The sequence below is a fragment of the Macrosteles quadrilineatus genome, unplaced genomic scaffold (assembly GCF_028750875.1).
Source record: "Macrosteles quadrilineatus isolate MER2022 unplaced genomic scaffold, UCM_ALF_1.0 Scaffold_9__3_contigs__length_116548681, whole genome shotgun sequence".
Taxonomy (NCBI): Eukaryota; Metazoa; Arthropoda; class Insecta; order Hemiptera; family Cicadellidae; genus Macrosteles; species Macrosteles quadrilineatus.
Genome location: NW_026542602.1, coordinates 47,949,697 through 47,966,804, shown reverse-complemented (window position 1 = coordinate 47,966,804; position 17,108 = coordinate 47,949,697). Strand labels below are relative to the sequence as shown.

The window sequence follows — 17,108 nt, the reverse complement described above, 5'->3', positions numbered from 1 at the left end:
TGCATACCTAAAATGATTTTGTTCCAGAGTAAAAATTTACTTGAACATGTTAATCTAAGGTTTCTAGTGATTATTAAATTAAGATTATTTTACAAATTAAATTATAATTATATCAGATGAAATTATATTTGATTTCAACTTGTAAGCGATTTTATCATTCATTCGACATTCCTCAATAATTGTAGGCCTAACTTGCACTCAAGTTCTACTGATAAGTCTGTATACAATTTAAAAAGCAATAGAGCTTTATGAAAATTTATTTTTTTTAAATTAAGTTCTCACCTAATAAACTGAGTATGAGAATAGTAATATTTTAAAACATAAGTGAAGACCAAGAATAACATTTGGAAGTAGCGCTAACTTTGTCGTTAGTGTTCACAAGTTGGTTTTAAATAGACTAACAGCTCATAATGTATTCTAGTTATAAACTACCTGAGCGTACCCAGGTGTAGTGTTTAGTTCTTAATGATAGCTTCTTCAACTTTCCGTTTGAAAATTCTTTGTGTCCAGTGGGTTACGTTTGAAATAATTTGCAAGTACACAAACCTGCATTGAGTGTGGTATGTTGGTCACTTTTTACTTCTTTATTTTTGCTATGATTTTCTTAAGTAAATGTTTTTATTTTTACTTGTATGTATGTACAATTATGATTAAACTGCACTCGTCAATGAATACAAAATGTTAGATTTGATTGACTTTTATTTTAGCTTTGTAATTAATTAATCTAATCTTTCAAAATACAATACAATTCCGAGGTAAGATTTTCTTGTTTAAAACCTCTTTTTATTTCATAAAATAATTAATTAAATTATCTTAATTATTATTTTAAAATTTGTATCTAAATTTTATTTTTAAATAATTAAATTATTAATTATTAATTAACTAATTAAATTAAAATAATTAAATTGCATTTTTAATTAATTAAACATTTTTTATGAGTTTCTGCAGAAAACTTACGTTTTTATGAGTTTTAAGGGCAATATTCTACATTAATTTAAAATTTAATGTTAGTTTTTTTCAGAACATGATTAAAAACTGTCATTTTAAAAATCATTCCATGTTTTTCTGGCTTGAGGATTCCATTCCATCTACAGCATATAGTTTTTTTTTCTTTAAAAATGCTGCAAACAATTTTAGTTTAATTCTTTTGTTGGAAGTTGCGGGAGAAAATATCTTTGACATATTTTTGTTAAATTTAAAATAAAAGATTTTTGAGCTTCATTTAAGTGACTATTCTGAATCTTATGAGTCGTACCCCATACATAAGAATATCACAATCTCAATTGTACCCAGTTAGAAATATAATATTTTTACTTTAGTAAAGTATTTTTGAGATGTAGTTGTAAGATTTATTCTTTAAAGCATGTCTTAAACCTAACATAGGAGTAAATAAGAATAATAGAAAATAGACCCACCCATGTACAGAATCTCAATTATCTTCTAAAACCCATAAGTGTAAAAGATAATATAAGACTATGACTATAAAATAGACTTTAAGCAACAGGAAACTCGCTAGCTGTTTTTATAAATGAATCACTATTTAAGGTCAACATTTCCATGTAATACTATATTTTTTAATAACAATACAAAGTTTAAATATAAAACCTAATCCACAGCATCTACCAGTCCATTACAATTTGAAATGTGCTTTTAAATCTAAACACCTCAATTCTTTAAGACTTTTGTCCAAATAATCCCGATACAATCAACACTTGTCATATAAACAGTAGGAGCTAAACAAAGCACCTTCATTATCACTCACATAGTGATAAGGAGTCAGAGGTCAGAGGTCAACCCATTCATGAGCAGAGATAGCTTGATGCTACTACTGTTTGTTGCCATCAATGTTTACATTGCAGCGTCAGAGTTTTGTTCTACAGAAAGCATGCCTGCCTTGTTGAAAATAAACGGTGGAAGGGAGTACTCTGACAAAACAAACATTTCTCTTGGAGTACATGAAGAGCTTCATGAGAGGGTGGAGAAGATTAGGAGGGAATTGGCACAGGTCAGTGAACCGATTTGTGAATAATTTATGTTTGATTCTGGGGAAAAATAGAGTTAATTATGGTTAAAGAGATCATAAATTTTTTACAAAAAATAAACTGATAGAGTTGTCTAGAACAACGTGTTAAAGTGATCATCTTTTAGGCTGTGTTCTTGAGTAAGTAACTAAATATAACAGTCGTGTGATTTAATTAGGCCTACTCTTAAACGCATAATTGTAAGAAATTAAATATCAAGTTTCTTATACCATACAGAATATTTTTTAACAAATTTCCCACATAGGGAGCGAGTTATTACCATTGGTAAGACCTAGGGTGAGACCGATTTTCTTTTTTGTTTTTATGTCCACAGAAGCCAAAAATACCATTTAAAAAATCGATATGTATTTATCCGTAAACAAAAACCATAACTCAAGTAATTTTTGTCACACTATTTATACAATGTATTGTCATTTTTTATTATTATTATTATATTATTATTTTTTTTATTGTCATAGGACGCTAGGCACGAGCCTGGGATTGTTTTTCACATTACAGTACTTCAGGCTAGACCTAGGGATATGTACAATGTATTGTAAGACAATGTATTGTCAATAGCCAAATAAATAAAAAAAATAACTATTTTTTCTATATTTTATTTCTAGGGAGTGGTAAAACCATTCAGAGACATAATTGAAGCAAATGTTGGAGATTCTTCTGTTGAGGGAGGCAAACAAATTACTTTCATCAGACAGGTAAAGTGAACAAAATACTTAGAACTATATTACAATCCGATCTTGTTAATCTGACACGTTTGGTAATAAGACAAGCTTGTGAAGATGATGTAACACAGAAATTTGACCTTTTGCTATACTGGAACATTTTTACTGTTCAGTACACTAGCAAAAACCTCTTCTCAGGTTTTTACATTTTATTGTGTAGCGTTTATTTTTAATCCTGTATGATTTAGATTTTTTTATAAAGTCCATTTGGTGTAGTGTATGTAAGTTAACTATAATATTCTTATATTCATAAAATTGTATTTTTTCATATTTACCCTCATCATAGGTATATCCGTCAATTCGTGGTAAGCCAGAATTCTCGTTAGTCCAACAACTCGCTATTAACGTTGTGTGTGCTTGGGGGAAAGGGAGTTCTATTAGTTAGAAGGTGAGACTTCTGTACACCTGGGTTCAAATACGTCCAATCACCAATTGATTTTAGCCCTTTTATTGTCGAAACCTCCAGTTTGGAGCCCTTCTCTGTTCGTAAGGCTACCTAACAATAAAAAAATATGTCTTTGGAGAACTGTCTCTTTATTTGAGATCTTTATTAAAAAAAAACATACGATAACTTACACTAGTATTGTGTATAGGTGACAGCTTTAGCTTGCCTCCCGGATTTACTTCTGGACTCTGCATTCCCAGAAGATGTCAAACACAGGGCCAGAAGTCTACTGCAACAATGCCGAGGCAACAGTATCGGTGAGTTGTAAACATCCATTATGGTTCAGTACTCCAATCATCAGAGTTCCAACTATCAGGAACTTACAGGAAGTATTTTAATACCCCCGCCGCAGCAAACCTGCAGACTAAGCGAATTTCCATTTGCCTGATTGGATTTACACTAAAATGTCTCCTTAAAAATATCACATTTATTCCCTATTTAAATAACATTAGTTTAAAGAGTACTTAGGTTTGCTGCAAAAGGGAGGGTAAAAAGGTGTTTTTTTTTTGTAAAATGTTAATAGTTTAGTATGAAATTAATGCATTTCCCAAATTTGATCAAAATATGATCATTAACAAGCAAACTACAACAGTTTACTTATTCTCCATTAGAATAACATTGGAATTTTAAATTTACAGTTTTTTTGGAATTTTCTCCAAAACCATTAGGCGCATAATAACGCTTCAATATACTAAATTATTTGTTTTTTTAAGCTCTACAAAATGGTTTAAAGAGAAAATGCTAAATTTTAAGTTTTTAGGGTAAAAAAATGGGAAAAACCAAATTTTGCCCCATAAAACCCCCCATAAACCCCTGTTCCCATAGTCCGAACATGCTGGTTTGCGAACTCGTTCGAATAAACGTAGGTTTACACGTTTGTACCAAATTTCATCAAAATCGGATGATTTTTGCTCGAGTTATCGCGCTAACGGACACATATATAAATATATATATATATATATATATATATATATAAATATATATATAAATATATATAAATATATATATATATAAATATATTTATATATATAAATATATATATATATATATATATATATATATATATAAATATATATATATAAATGAATTTGAACGGATGGTGTTTTTGGTCTCTAGGGACCTCAAAACGAAAAAGTAAATCGGTCCCGGGTCCAGGTCTTACCATGAGTACTACGGTAATAGCTTATTCCCTATAGGGGAAATTCGCTAAAAACCTAAAATTACAGAAATAAGATGCCCAAATAACTAAGAACAATTATTAAAGAAGGCAGAAGCTGTGATCGTAGCAAACTCTTGAACATCTCTTGCTATCGTTTAGACATCATCGTCTAGCTTGGTCGGGGAAACACCATCATTGTTTGCTGTGGTTACAGCAAAATCCTGAATATCTCCTGCAGATGTACATTATCGCGTCTCCCACTGTCACAAAAACGATAACCTCGTCCTTCGCAATCACAGCAAAAGTGTGAATTTTTCAATTGCTAAATGTTTGTTGAAGAATTTTACCATGAAGTCGGTTTGAGCTCCATGTTTTTGCTTAATGCTCAATCCCTCAAACTGTTAGGCTGGGCTCGTTTCAACTCAAAAATCCACAGGTAGACCTCTTCTATGTAATTCATGTACTCTAAGAAGTAATTTCTATAAAATACCCAGAATTTCGGTAAAAATCTAAATTTGTAACCCGCTGAATATGGTATGGTCCCTATTGGTTTGTATAGTTGAAGTTAAATATTGTTTAAAAAGACAAAAAAATTCCCATCTTCAATATCTTCAAGTAGCTTAGAATTTTAGGACAGATTCAATTCATCCTGTGTGTTTGTTCACAAAAAATTTGTTTTATATAGATTATTTAGTTCATGAGGAGAAAAGCGTGATAAAACTAATAGTTGAATCAATGAATAATCTTCGAGAGGCTTAAAAAGTGAGATTATTTATTTTGTCTGTAATGACAGGTTCACTTACGGACATTGAAGGCCTGGAGATGGTACGACGACACATTGCAGATTACATCCGACACAGAGACAGCTGTCCTTCTAACTGGGAGGATATCATCATAGTGCCTGGAGTCTCAGCAGCTGTCAAGGTTAGATTCAACATGATTCAACCAACAAATCATACATGTTTAAGTTAGGTTTTTTTATATTGATCTAAATAATCTAAAACTAGAACTGTTGTTGACGCTCAGGATTTATAGTATAGAGAAGACGTTGTTATAGTTAAATAGACAGAATATATCGATTAACTACAGTGGGACCTTGATTGACTGTTAAGGTAACCATCAGTCTTACTATTCATCACCTTAAAAATGTGCGTTTTGCTACTCATTTCTATTTTTTTACAGTAGGTTCTCGACACAAAACTAACACAGTTTTTGATAACATAAAGTTTGTATGTTGGGCTAGCATGTACTGTACGTAAACTATGTGTAATTTACATGTTCACTGTGTAATTTCTTTCCAAAATCATAGTAATTGTGCAAGGAGTTTCGGTTTTCCGTTAATAGTCATTATTTCGGACCCTTGTGACAGTGGTTACTAGAGGTTTTACTGTATACAGTGTTAAGTAAAGTAGATCATTAAAATTCAATATACAGTATATTAAGGTTAAATCATCTACTGTAAAGAGAATATAAAAAAAATTGTTTGTTATTGGTACTCCCTACACCCATGGTCATTTAGTCTCAAAAAGGGTTTTTTAGAGGAGTAAAAACCTTTTGGCAGTTGCCTTAAGGTGTCCACACCCTAAGGGAGTGCAGGGATGTCTTTTCACATTTCTTCTAGCGACCCACAGAAACATCCCCTCTTCTTCTTGCGTTTTCTCTGACCATTTGACCATCTGACCTTTTGCTGTTTCTTCATGGTCAGATAGATTATGTCTCTACATTTCCGTTCCTCCATTTTATCTTCCATGATGTTGTGGGCCTGGCTTCCTATCAGGTTCTAATGAGCCTCTCTTTCCATAATGACTCCAACCAGACTTTCAGCATTGATGCTCTTCTGGCCTAATTCTATTTTAAGTCGCTAACGCTCTGTTGTAAATTTTCTGCACCTATTGATTGCATGCTTGACATTTTCTATAGGCCTGCCGTAGTTAGTACAGTTTCAATCTTCTAACTTTTGCATTTTTTTTAGATACATCCAAAAAGGCTCATGTCCTGTAAAAGCCTGGGTGACGTAAAAATTCATACTACAGGAGCCTTATGTTGGGTATCAAAAATGAGTCCTGGCTAAACATCCTGGTCAAGAAGGTATTTGACCTCACTAACCAACTTTCTCAACTACCTTCAATCATATGTGTCTTCTTTATCAGGTTTTGAAAATGTCATATCACTTATACTTTATTTTCGCACTAATTCTTTGGGAGTTCAAGAGGTCTTCTGCCAATTATATTTTTCTCCCATAATGGTTTTTTGGTTCATCTCCCTTCCTTACAACATTAAGCTCAGTCTGCTTTTTTCAGTACCCTTGTCTGGTGGTTGAATCATATGTTCTTGGTTCTCCCAGCATTGCTTTCCTGCATTTGGAAACAGCATCTCTAAGGTAAAAAGGAGGATATGGCAAGGGTTCAAAATTCTTTATGGCTTGTACAGTATTTTCCTACTACGTTTCAACTAAACCCTATTATTTTCTGTGCAGATTCTCTACAAACTGATGAACTACACGGCCAACAGAGACACTTTAGCAGTTCTCACTCCAGTTCCTGAGTTTCCTCTGTTTTCCTCTGCTCTTTCACAGTTTGGAATCGAAAAGGTGAGTTTAAAATAATAACATCGTGCAACCTTTGATTCTTTTACATATGTAATTTTATGTGTTCTAAATAACTCTTGTTTTTAAAGATTTGCCTAAGACATTAAAATCTTTAAAACGAAACAATGTTCTTGAAAATGAAATGATCACTTTTTCACTTTTTTTAAAAGGATTTTGTCATTGTTTTGTCTGCAAATTTAGTTATTTGTTTTTCTTTTGATTCAAAACATTTCTTTATTAGCTACATTAAATTTATGTACGAGGGTAGTGTTTAAATAAGGACCATTTTTGAGTAAAAATCTGTAGTTCGCTTGTACACTGAGGCTCCTCGCCATTTCCTGGCATCATTTGTCAAATGAATGGCACCATTTACTGCTCTGTAGCTGACATGACCCTAATGAAATGATAGCGGGGAACAGACTACAGAGTTTTAAAATGGCTGTGAAAGTGTCATCTCGGAAGAAATTATGCTTTTGGAGGGTACCCAAACTTCTCACAGAAGACCATTAAGGAAAAAGGATTTCACGGCCATTTTTACTCTCCATAACTCATATGTGCACTTTTTCCTTGTTCATTGCATTAGAGCCATAGGCTTCAGTTGTCTGGTGATGAGTTTTGGCATCTAATATTTTTTTTGTAATTAAAAAAACATATCACTGGCCTTATAATTATATTATTTTTTTTTTTTTTTTGTAATTTCACTAAAGTGTGTAGAGTCTACCCTCAGCAAAGCGTGTACATGTCAGCTACTGATTTGGATTGGTGTAATTCTGTTCACAAATAATACCAGTAAGTGGGGAGGAGCCTACAAGCGAACTACAAGCAAACTACGGGCTTAAACGCAAAAACAGCCCTTACTTGAGAAACCACCCTATATGTCAAGCATTGTATCAAACGTACAAATAACATTGGGCTATTGTACATAGATTAAAGGATTTTTGTAAGGATAGCAGGCTTACCTGGATAGAAAAGATTAAAATCCTGCACAAGGAACAAAACTTTACACAATACACACTTATAACAATTGTTATAAGCCTTGTGTAACTATTGTTGTAGGAAATCAGTTCTTTAAAAATGGCAATGTGTGAATATAAATTAATTTATGATTAAATATTTACTCCTGTGAAGGTGCCTTACTACTTGGATGAGGAGGACAACTGGTCTGTAGATGTGGATGGGCTACAACATGTGTTGGCCGAAACATCAAACAGCTGTTTGAGAGCTATACTTGTCATCAACCCTGGAAATCCTACAGGTTGTGTATTTAATAGGGATGGAGGAGAATTGATTTTTAGTTTGAGACGTGACAAAGGAGGATTTTTAATCTCACAACATTTTGAAACGGATTTTACCTTCTCATAAAACGGGAAATGCATGTTCGTTCGACATTAGACCTGATTTTGTAACATTGTTAAATACCTACTGATCTATGACAGATGACTGGTTAAATACAAAAATAATAATACATAATAGGCAAGAATATTTCAAATCTTTTATCATTAAAAAAAACATCAGTATAAAAAATATTAGTTTGGCTTACCAAATTAAAAATTACTCTTACACATAGGATACATGGTAATATCAGTTAGGATATAGTTCAACTTTGAAAAATACAAAATTTATCAGTCCAAAACATCAGTCTAGTCTTAATAGTTAAGTATCAAGAAAGAATTTTTCATTCTTGTGTTATTTTTAGAATGATTTTGGAGTGACTTGTTTTGGCTATGTTAAAACATGTCTCACACTGCTTAAACTTGAAAAAACTACTCATCATTTTAGATGTCAAAACAGAAAATTATAAAACAATAAAAGCAATATTTATTTACATGTAAAGAATTAATTAAATAAGAATGCCTTCGTAAAGGAAACGCAACAACAACGCACTAATGTATTGTGGGTATTTCATTCACTTTCTTCAGGCGTTTTTAACAGTGCATGCCTATAAATATCCACAATTCGTATATAACAAGATATACCAAGTCCAATCACTAAAGACATCTAAATTAGCCAATGAAACACTACTTTTACCCTTGATAAAATAAAAATGTATTACAAAAGTTTATAAGTTATGAATTGCATCTGAATATTCTAACTTTAATTTTTAAAGACATAATTTTCACCGTTGAGGTAATATTCACAAACATTGTTTTACTAGGTCAAGTCTTGACAACACAGAACATGGAAGAAATCGTGAAATTCGCCAACAGGAATGATCTATTGATAATAGCTTGTGAGGTAAGAAAGAGGTTCAATTTGTTTCTAAAACATGTTCACTAAGCTTAAGGTAGTTAATCTTTATATGATCTTTCCAAGATTTGCGTCTATAAAACTGTATACCATTGAGGTGTAAATAAGTTGCAAGTTCTATGCCTTTCAGAAATTGAGCTATCCTCGCTTGGCTGAAATACATTTTCTTATTATATACAAAGTATATGTTATATTTGTATTTTAAGTATCAAACATTTAGTCACTTTTAATTGCTGCTTATTTTTTTAGCAAAAACTACAGTACCGGTACTTTTAAAAACGATGTAAATGTTTAATTGATGATAGGATTTGAACTCATAACTCGCATAACAAATTTAATGGTGTATACAAGGGGTTTTAAACCAGGGCCTGACAAGGGGGGGGCAAGCTGCCCCGGGGGCCGTGGCTGAGGGGGCGCCGCGCAATGGCTATTTGTACGCTACTACTACTGGTGGGGAGGGGGCGCCACGACCACGCTTGCTCCGGGCGCCGCCAACCCTAGGGACGGCCCTGTTTTAAACCTTCACAAGAAAATAATACGCTCAGTAAACTACTTTCATTAACTAGGCTAGGCTAAAATAAAACTCAATTAATGTATTTTCCCCTTGTTTACTTTTACCTGTTGTTTCTTGTTTGTTTTAGGTTTATCAAGACAATGTTTATAGAGGAACTTTTAATTCCTTTAAAAAAGTTGTTTATCAACTGGGATCTCCCTACAACCGTACAGAGTTGATTTCACTCATGTCAAGTCCAAAAGGTATTTAGAATAAAAACAAAATTTTACAACACTCAATAATTTTAAAATCATTAAATGGAATAACATGAAAATTCATTTTTTGAGGGTAACTTTTTAGGACCTCATGGTTCCTTTCGTATAGTAAACCTTAAATTGTGGTAATAAAATTAGAATATTCAATTTAGCTGGGTACCTGAATATTGCTGTTATATTGCTGACCTTTTAAACAGAAGGTTGCCAATTTGATCCTGAGAAAGAGAACCAGCTGATCTTAGTATAACAATTGTCATCTCACACTACACAATATTATAGTATACTTGCACATTTGATTGCGATATATTTAGGATCTTAATTAATTTAGTTATATTTTATTTTATTTTTTACGACCTGTATGGTTGGTAATTGGTAGTACAACTGCTGGATCACCTGGTATTCAAGTTTGGTTTAATTTTACTTTTACAGAATGCTTTTTATATCAGAACTATAAAAGTTAAAAGTTGATTTCAAGTATTTCCACCAATTTTATCGGTAAACTCAAACTCTGTACCTAATATTGAACTAGAGTAATTTTTTGCATGAGTTACATCCCTGCATACTTTGACAAGTTGGTTTCCTACTTCCTAGGTTATGCGGACACAGGCATGAGAGCTGGATACATGGAACTGTACAATATCAACTCCTCAATTAAACAGTTGCTACGCAGCAGCATCCAGATAGCCGATTCACCCCCCATCTGTGCCCAGGTAAACTCTGTCATACATCAGCCTAGAAACATGTGTTGTCTGTGTTCGTGTTTTTACGCCTAAGGTGGGACAATCCAGACCCAAGTATTGTTTGTAATGTTTACCTTTTGCTAGAACACATCAATAATTAATAACCCAATGACAAATAACAAATAAGTCCTTCTACCTTGGAACTAACCTTCAAATTAGGAGGTAAGCGCCTCAGCTACCCAGAATTTATATTGTATTTTTTCTTAAATAATTCTAAGAAACAGTCGAGGATGCTGTAATAAATTTGTAACTGAACTATATTTCCACAAAATAAAATACACAATTTAAAAATTCACAAAATCTGAAATAACAAATATAAAATTTAGCGGTGTAACAGATTTATTCTGGTATTTGAGCCATCAAACAACAGTTTGGTGGCAGGTGCTGTGCATGTATGGTTGTGGGCATGGTTGGACGAAAGGGTTACTTAATCCACTGGGGTTTTTTAGGACTTGGACAGAATATGAAACACTTTATGTATCTTATAAGTTAGGAATAAGATTAACCATAACTTGTAAAAACAAACTTAAAAAATCATTAGACAGATTCATTTGTATGTTATGGTAGTTAATAAAATGAAAACCATCAAATTTGAGCTTTCTGGCTATCTATTTGTATATAATGTATTTCAAGACTTTATGGAATTTTCAGTCAGAAAACTTGAAAATTACAATGGAAATAACGCAGAATGCATTTTTGAGTCAAAAGAGCTTCCAAATAGTCTTTTGCTGACAGTTTAATAACTGATATCCAATTTCAGGACTGTTTCAGTTTGTCTGATCACAGATAGCACTGGACTGTGTAGCGTGTCCACCCACGCCAGGCCAGCCTTCCTACTCTCTCTTCCACCAGGAGAGATGGTCTGCTCTAGAATCTCTCAAGACAAGAGCTAATCTCGTGAGTGATGTGATCAACTCTACTCCAGGGTTGTCCTGTAACGCTTTGCAGGGAGGATTTTTTGCTTTTATCAAGGTAAATTATTCTATTCTATGTTTTTAGGATTTTTGTGGTGAATATGTTCATCAACAAGATGCCGATTCTATGTGTTTATTTGTGCATTCTCATATATTTATCAGCAAGAGGTTTTATCATTGTCAGCTGTTAATCTTATCCATCACAAAATCGTAAAAAATCCTGGCCTAAAGCCATTTATTCGAGAAAATGTCAATCATTGGTCATTTCTCATCTAAAAGAATGGAGGTTAAGAGATGTTTTGATGCTGACACACCATTGTATGTATTTTAAGGTGAAAAAGAGTGAACAATGAGGTGACAGATTTGTTACTGACTAAGGTCAGCTGTCTGTTTAGGCAGAATCATTTATTGAAAGGCCATAAATCAGGGACAACTGGGTTCATTTTCAAACTATTACCTTTGACTATTGGATCTATTACATTCTGACTTTTCTCAGGGTCGGCAGCAACCTTTTTGATTACTAGGCGAACATTATATCCACTAAGCTATCCACTGTGTCAGTGAGTTTAATCAATGATTTTTTTAAAGAGTAGAGTTAGGCGTTAAGCTCCCTAGAAAAGAGTCTGAGGGTTTATAGAAATGCACACTAATATCATTCTGCTGTTTATGACTGAATAATACTGATATTTCATCCTTCATCTTCGCTGTGAAATGTCAGTTAAAGTTCAAAACTGTCATAGCCAGTGTCGCCAACTGCGATCACTATAGAGAATATAGTCTGTTCACTATTGTAAACATAATATATGTTTGAAAATTATTTTATATGTTTACAGGTTTGCAATATTAACAAATTTGGGCCAATATAGTATTTCTTTAAAGAGTGTTTACCGGTACTGTATTTTTTTTAGAAAAAGTGCTTAAAAAGAGATTGTTACTTAAAATTAAAAGGTTAGGGTTAGATTAACGTAAAGAGTCGTTAATGTACTAGTGGTTTTTACTTTCTCTATGAATGGGTGGAATTCAACACTTTTCCTTTCCTTGTGTCAAAATTGGCGATATTTCCAATTAACAAAATAAAAAATCTGTGTGATTTTTAATAATATTTTAGATATTTTGCTAGAATATCAATGTATAACTGTTTAGGAGTAAATATTTCAAACCCAAATCACGTTTGCAGGTAGATGTTCCGGATTACTTTTTAGAAAAGGCAAATAGTTTAGGCCGGTGTCCTTCGGCATTGTACTGTCAAGAGATGTTGGAACATGTTGGAGTGGTAACCAACCCTGGTGAAGTGTTTGGCCAGAAACCAGGCTCTCTTCACTTCAGGTAATGACCATTGTGAATAATTTAAATACAGAGCGAGGCAATTAAAATGCCCCAATTTATATATAGTACAAATTGAATAATATTTAGTATTTATTTACCCTACATATAAATAGCAAATCAAAACACGGCTTGACGGCTTATCTAGTGTCATTTTAACACGTTGGGTGCTGATGACGGGAATTCCCGCAATTGCTTAACATTGAAATAAATGCAACTTTTATGTTCAAACATGTCGACCGCACGAATAGTGTTAAATTGGAGTAATTTTTATATCTCTTGAATGAAATGTTCTTCAAGTCACATCCTTGTCTTCCTTGATATTCCTTTTCAGGCTGCCTTCTCACTAGGTCGAAGTTACTGGGTGCGGCAGCCACTGTCCTGTACAAGCCGCAGCCAAACTTGTCCTAGCTTTCACACATGTCTGCCACCCAGTGGCTGAGACCTTCTCACTAAAAATACTAAGTCTCGTGTTGTATGATTCATTCGTCAAGATAGAATTGAATTTCTTGCTTTTTTCCTCATCGGAGACTTTTCCTTTCTTCTTCGGTTTTACCAACAGATTAAGAAAGCCTGCTAATGATAAACTTTTACTATTGTAGAAATGTATTGCCCTATTCATCCATATTCAACGCAATAATGTAAACCAAAAAAATCAATATAAATAACGTTATAACTCAAAACAAACAGCTGCAAACCAAGAAAGTATCACAGGTTGGTGTGCAGCATCAAAGACGCAGCCACCTTATGTGAAGTGCCAGGTATATTAGAATGGTCCGCTACGAGTTGATTTGCTGAAAAAGTACAGTGGCAGCCACTGACCAGTGACCAGTCAAGCAGTTTTTTAGTGACCTGGTCTCTACGACCCTATTGTGCAAAGGGTGCCATAAGACTCAATGCAATTTTACGGATCTAGTGGCTGAGGAGTGGCGGACCTAGTGAGAAGGCGGTCTTAGTCGCTTGAATGTCCCATCGAATACTCGTTCCAGCATTCCTTCAGGAATTACTTTCAAAATTATGTCTGTTAAATATTTCAACTTTAACCCTGCGAGTGTCCATAGTTTAGGCCTTAATGTCCACCTATTTTTGGCGCATTTGCAAGGTTTTGTTAAAACGGATCTGAGAAGCTTAAAGCAATGTTAATTCTACTGTTCTATATACCATTTTGTTTGGAAAATCATGGGCTTCAATATCATACATAAAAAATAAGGAATATTTGTTTCAAAAAAATTTTTTTGGTAAACAAAAAATTATTTTGGAAAAATTAAAAAAAAAAAAAAGTTCGCGCTCAATGAAATTGTATAAATTATAGGCCTATAAATATTTGAAAATAGCCACTTTGTTCTAAATTTTATGAGGATTACAAATATATAATAATATAAGGAAGTAGATTTGCAAATAAATAAGTTATGGGCAAAAAACAGATTTCAGTACATAGCGTTTAGCTAAGAATGCATAGCCTAACCATAGCTAGGAATCTGGCTGATAATTAACATCAATGTCACTACCAACTTCATCCGGATCGTCAATAAGTCCTTCAACATCACTAATATCATCTTCTAGTGCATTACATATATCACTACTGTCCATTTTTACCACTAAAAACGACGATAAACGTACAAAAACACCGATGTGAAATAACCAAGTTGTCTAAAACACGAACGTCAGCTGTCTGCTACAATTACGATCGGCTCAGAGAACATAAAGCGCTTAGAGACAGACCTCTGGAGAAAGCTTAGAATCTAACGAAAAGAACGATACCTAACTCGATCCAGTTCAATCCGATTCAGTTAGTCATAGAGCCTTCGCTGAAACGATGTTCGTGTGTCGAAAAATCGACGCGTGACACTACACAAAGTGTGTCGTGAGTCGATTTTTCGACGTGTGACGCTCAGAGGGTTAAGGGCTCTGGGCTGCTGGGCGTCCCAAATGACTTTTGAATATTTTTTAAATTTATATTGAAATTCTCAATTTTAACAAGGTTCAATCAAGATGGATTCAAAATGTATGACTCATTTAATGAGAAGAAAGAGGGTTTATAAAGTTATGATAAATTTCAGGATATCCATTCTACTTCCCCAAGAAGTGTTGACAGATGCTCTTCAGAGGATTCAAAATTTCCATCTGAATTTGATGAAACACTTTAACTAGTCCAATTACATTGGGGCAAAAATGTTTTTAACTATTCAAAAACAATAAAACTAAATTTTTCTCAAATGGCCAATGTTTGATTGTTGGGTTTTTCCTAGCCTACAAATTTTAGATTTAAGTTAGACAGTAAATATCCTTCCTATCTATTATTACGCTTATTAATATTTTAGTACTATACTAATATTAGACTACGAGGCCAAGTCGAGGTCAGAAAATGAGCGAAGTTTGAAATAGTTATTTGTGTAACTAGTGCGCAAAGTGGCACTTTGTTGCACATCAATCAATCAATCAATCAAATATTCTTTATTCAAGTTTAGACAATATGTCTTAAATAGCGTCATTAAACTAACATAAAGAAAAAATTATAAACTAAATAATTAAAGTAATTCATTACAAAGGATCTATAAAGTAAAACTAAAAATGAGTGTTATTACTTAAACAAATTATAAAATCGATTACGTCAGAGTAAAACTAGTTAGTATCTGGAATTCAAATGAACGTTTCAAAATTACTATTTAAAAATTCTTTGATAGAATAAAATGGATTTCTTATCAATAAGTCTTTTAGTTGGCTTTTGAATCTGTTTGTATTATTTTCTTTTTTAAGTCAAATGGGTAATTTTTGAAGAAATTTTAATCTTGTATATGAAGGTTTTTTGGTGTAGAATTCTAAATTATGTCTAGGAAGGTTAATTTGAAAGCGTGTGTTATATTAACTTGCAGAGGATAATAAATGAAATTGTTTTGCAAAAACAATTGTCTCATAAATATACAAACTGTAAACTGTTAACACACCCAATTCAGGAAAGATATTTTTAACTGAATCTGTTCTTTTTAATTTCATGATCACTCTAATAGCTTTTTCCTGTTTTATAAGTATTCTATCCAAATTTTCCTTAGTTGTTGCTCCGTAAATGGCGATTCCATAAGATATGTGGGAATGAAATAAAGAATAATAGATTATCATAAGAGTTTCCAAGCTGCAAACCTTGGACATCAGCCGCAAGGCATGAACGCCAGATGATAATTTATTTACTACATAGTTTATGTGATTATCCCAAGATAGATTTTCATCAATGACCAATCACACCTTTCACATGAAAGTGGAAAGTTTCTCGAGTGCAGCTTTGTCAGAGAACTGTAGAAAAGACTTTTTGCCCGTGTGGTGAACTATATTTTTTAACAAACTAAACTAGAAAAAAAACATACTTTACAAACATAAACTCTCAAACCAACTTCCAACTGGTTTTCAATTTTGCTAATGCAAATAAGCAGCTGTTTAGCAAGTGATTCAATAATTTTGTTCTTCTACAGTATTACGAATGTGCTCATGTACATTTGTACTATCGATATGTTTAACTATTGACAAGAAAGCTACAGCCAATGAAATCAATCAATACAAAATTTTGATACCTGCAATTGCTTTACAATTCAAGTTTACAATAATTGAGTTTACACCCTAGGGACTAAAAACAAAAAGGTTTTTTACTCCCTAGAGAGTAAAAGAGCTACATTAGACCCTCAACATGTGTATTAAAAAACAGCTGTTTTTGTTGCAATGTGATGAAAAAGTGTTTTAGTTTCTACCATGATTACAGTTGCCTACAAGCATCCCAATATCCTTTAGATACCCTTCCACCTCATTGATGTTTCAAGCCCTGTTGATAGTTTTACTAAAGTAGTCATAATGTTCTGCAAACAAAGAAAAATTTATTTGTGCAACTAGTGAGCAATTGCACTTTGCACTCGAGTTGCACATTATATTTTTCCTACGGTTACCATAAAACAAATAAATTGGTAAAGAAACGTAACATATTTTGATACAGAAGTGAACTTTTAATATGACATTTATTGATACAACAGTACAACAGCTGACCAGCTGATTTACAGCCAGTGCTGCCAACGTATTTCGCGCGCATACGACCTTGCCTGCATGTTACGCGCTCACTATTTCGTGCCTTCATGTTGCAAATCTGGAGTGAGACAAAGTAATTAGAGTGAGACAATGTTA

General features: G+C 33.1%; 1 protein-coding gene across 3 annotated transcripts; it reads left to right on the top strand.

Annotated features, from left to right (window-relative positions):
- Positions 1 to 451: 451 nt before the first annotated feature.
- Positions 452 to 15,166, top strand: LOC129003917 (alanine aminotransferase 2-like). 3 transcript variants are annotated; one of them, XM_054432261.1, is made up of 13 exons: positions 452 to 560; positions 1,881 to 2,005; positions 2,648 to 2,737; positions 3,358 to 3,466; positions 5,162 to 5,292; positions 6,845 to 6,958; positions 8,084 to 8,210; positions 9,111 to 9,190; positions 9,844 to 9,958; positions 10,562 to 10,680; positions 11,497 to 11,682; positions 12,802 to 12,950; positions 15,008 to 15,166. In XM_054432261.1, exons 2-13 carry the CDS (start codon positions 1,886 to 1,888, stop codon positions 15,096 to 15,098), a joined length of 1,431 nt encoding a protein of 476 aa, XP_054288236.1. In that variant the 5' UTR covers positions 452 to 560; positions 1,881 to 1,885; the 3' UTR covers positions 15,099 to 15,166. The 3 variants fall into 3 exon arrangements, with proteins under 3 accessions (XP_054288236.1, XP_054288235.1, XP_054288234.1); XM_054432260.1 differs by having other exon boundaries at positions 496 to 560; positions 1,860 to 2,005; XM_054432259.1 differs by lacking the exon at positions 452 to 560 and having other exon boundaries at positions 1,819 to 2,005.
- Positions 15,167 to 17,108: the final 1,942 nt, after the last annotated feature.

What these genes read in the sequence shown, in the direction of transcription:
- LOC129003917 (XM_054432259.1), top strand. Translation starts at nt 1,820, where the DNA reads ATGCTACTACTGTTTGTTGCCATCAATGTTTACATTGCAGCGTCAGAG. An exon ending in TTAGGAGGGAATTGGCACAG is followed by an intron (nt 2,006 to 2,647) that starts GTCAGTGAACCG and finishes TTTTATTTCTAG; the next exon opens with GGAGTGGTAAAACCATTCAG. An exon ending in CACCCCCCATCTGTGCCCAG is followed by an intron (nt 10,681 to 11,496) that starts GTAAACTCTGTC and finishes GTCTGATCACAG; the next exon opens with ATAGCACTGGACTGTGTAGC.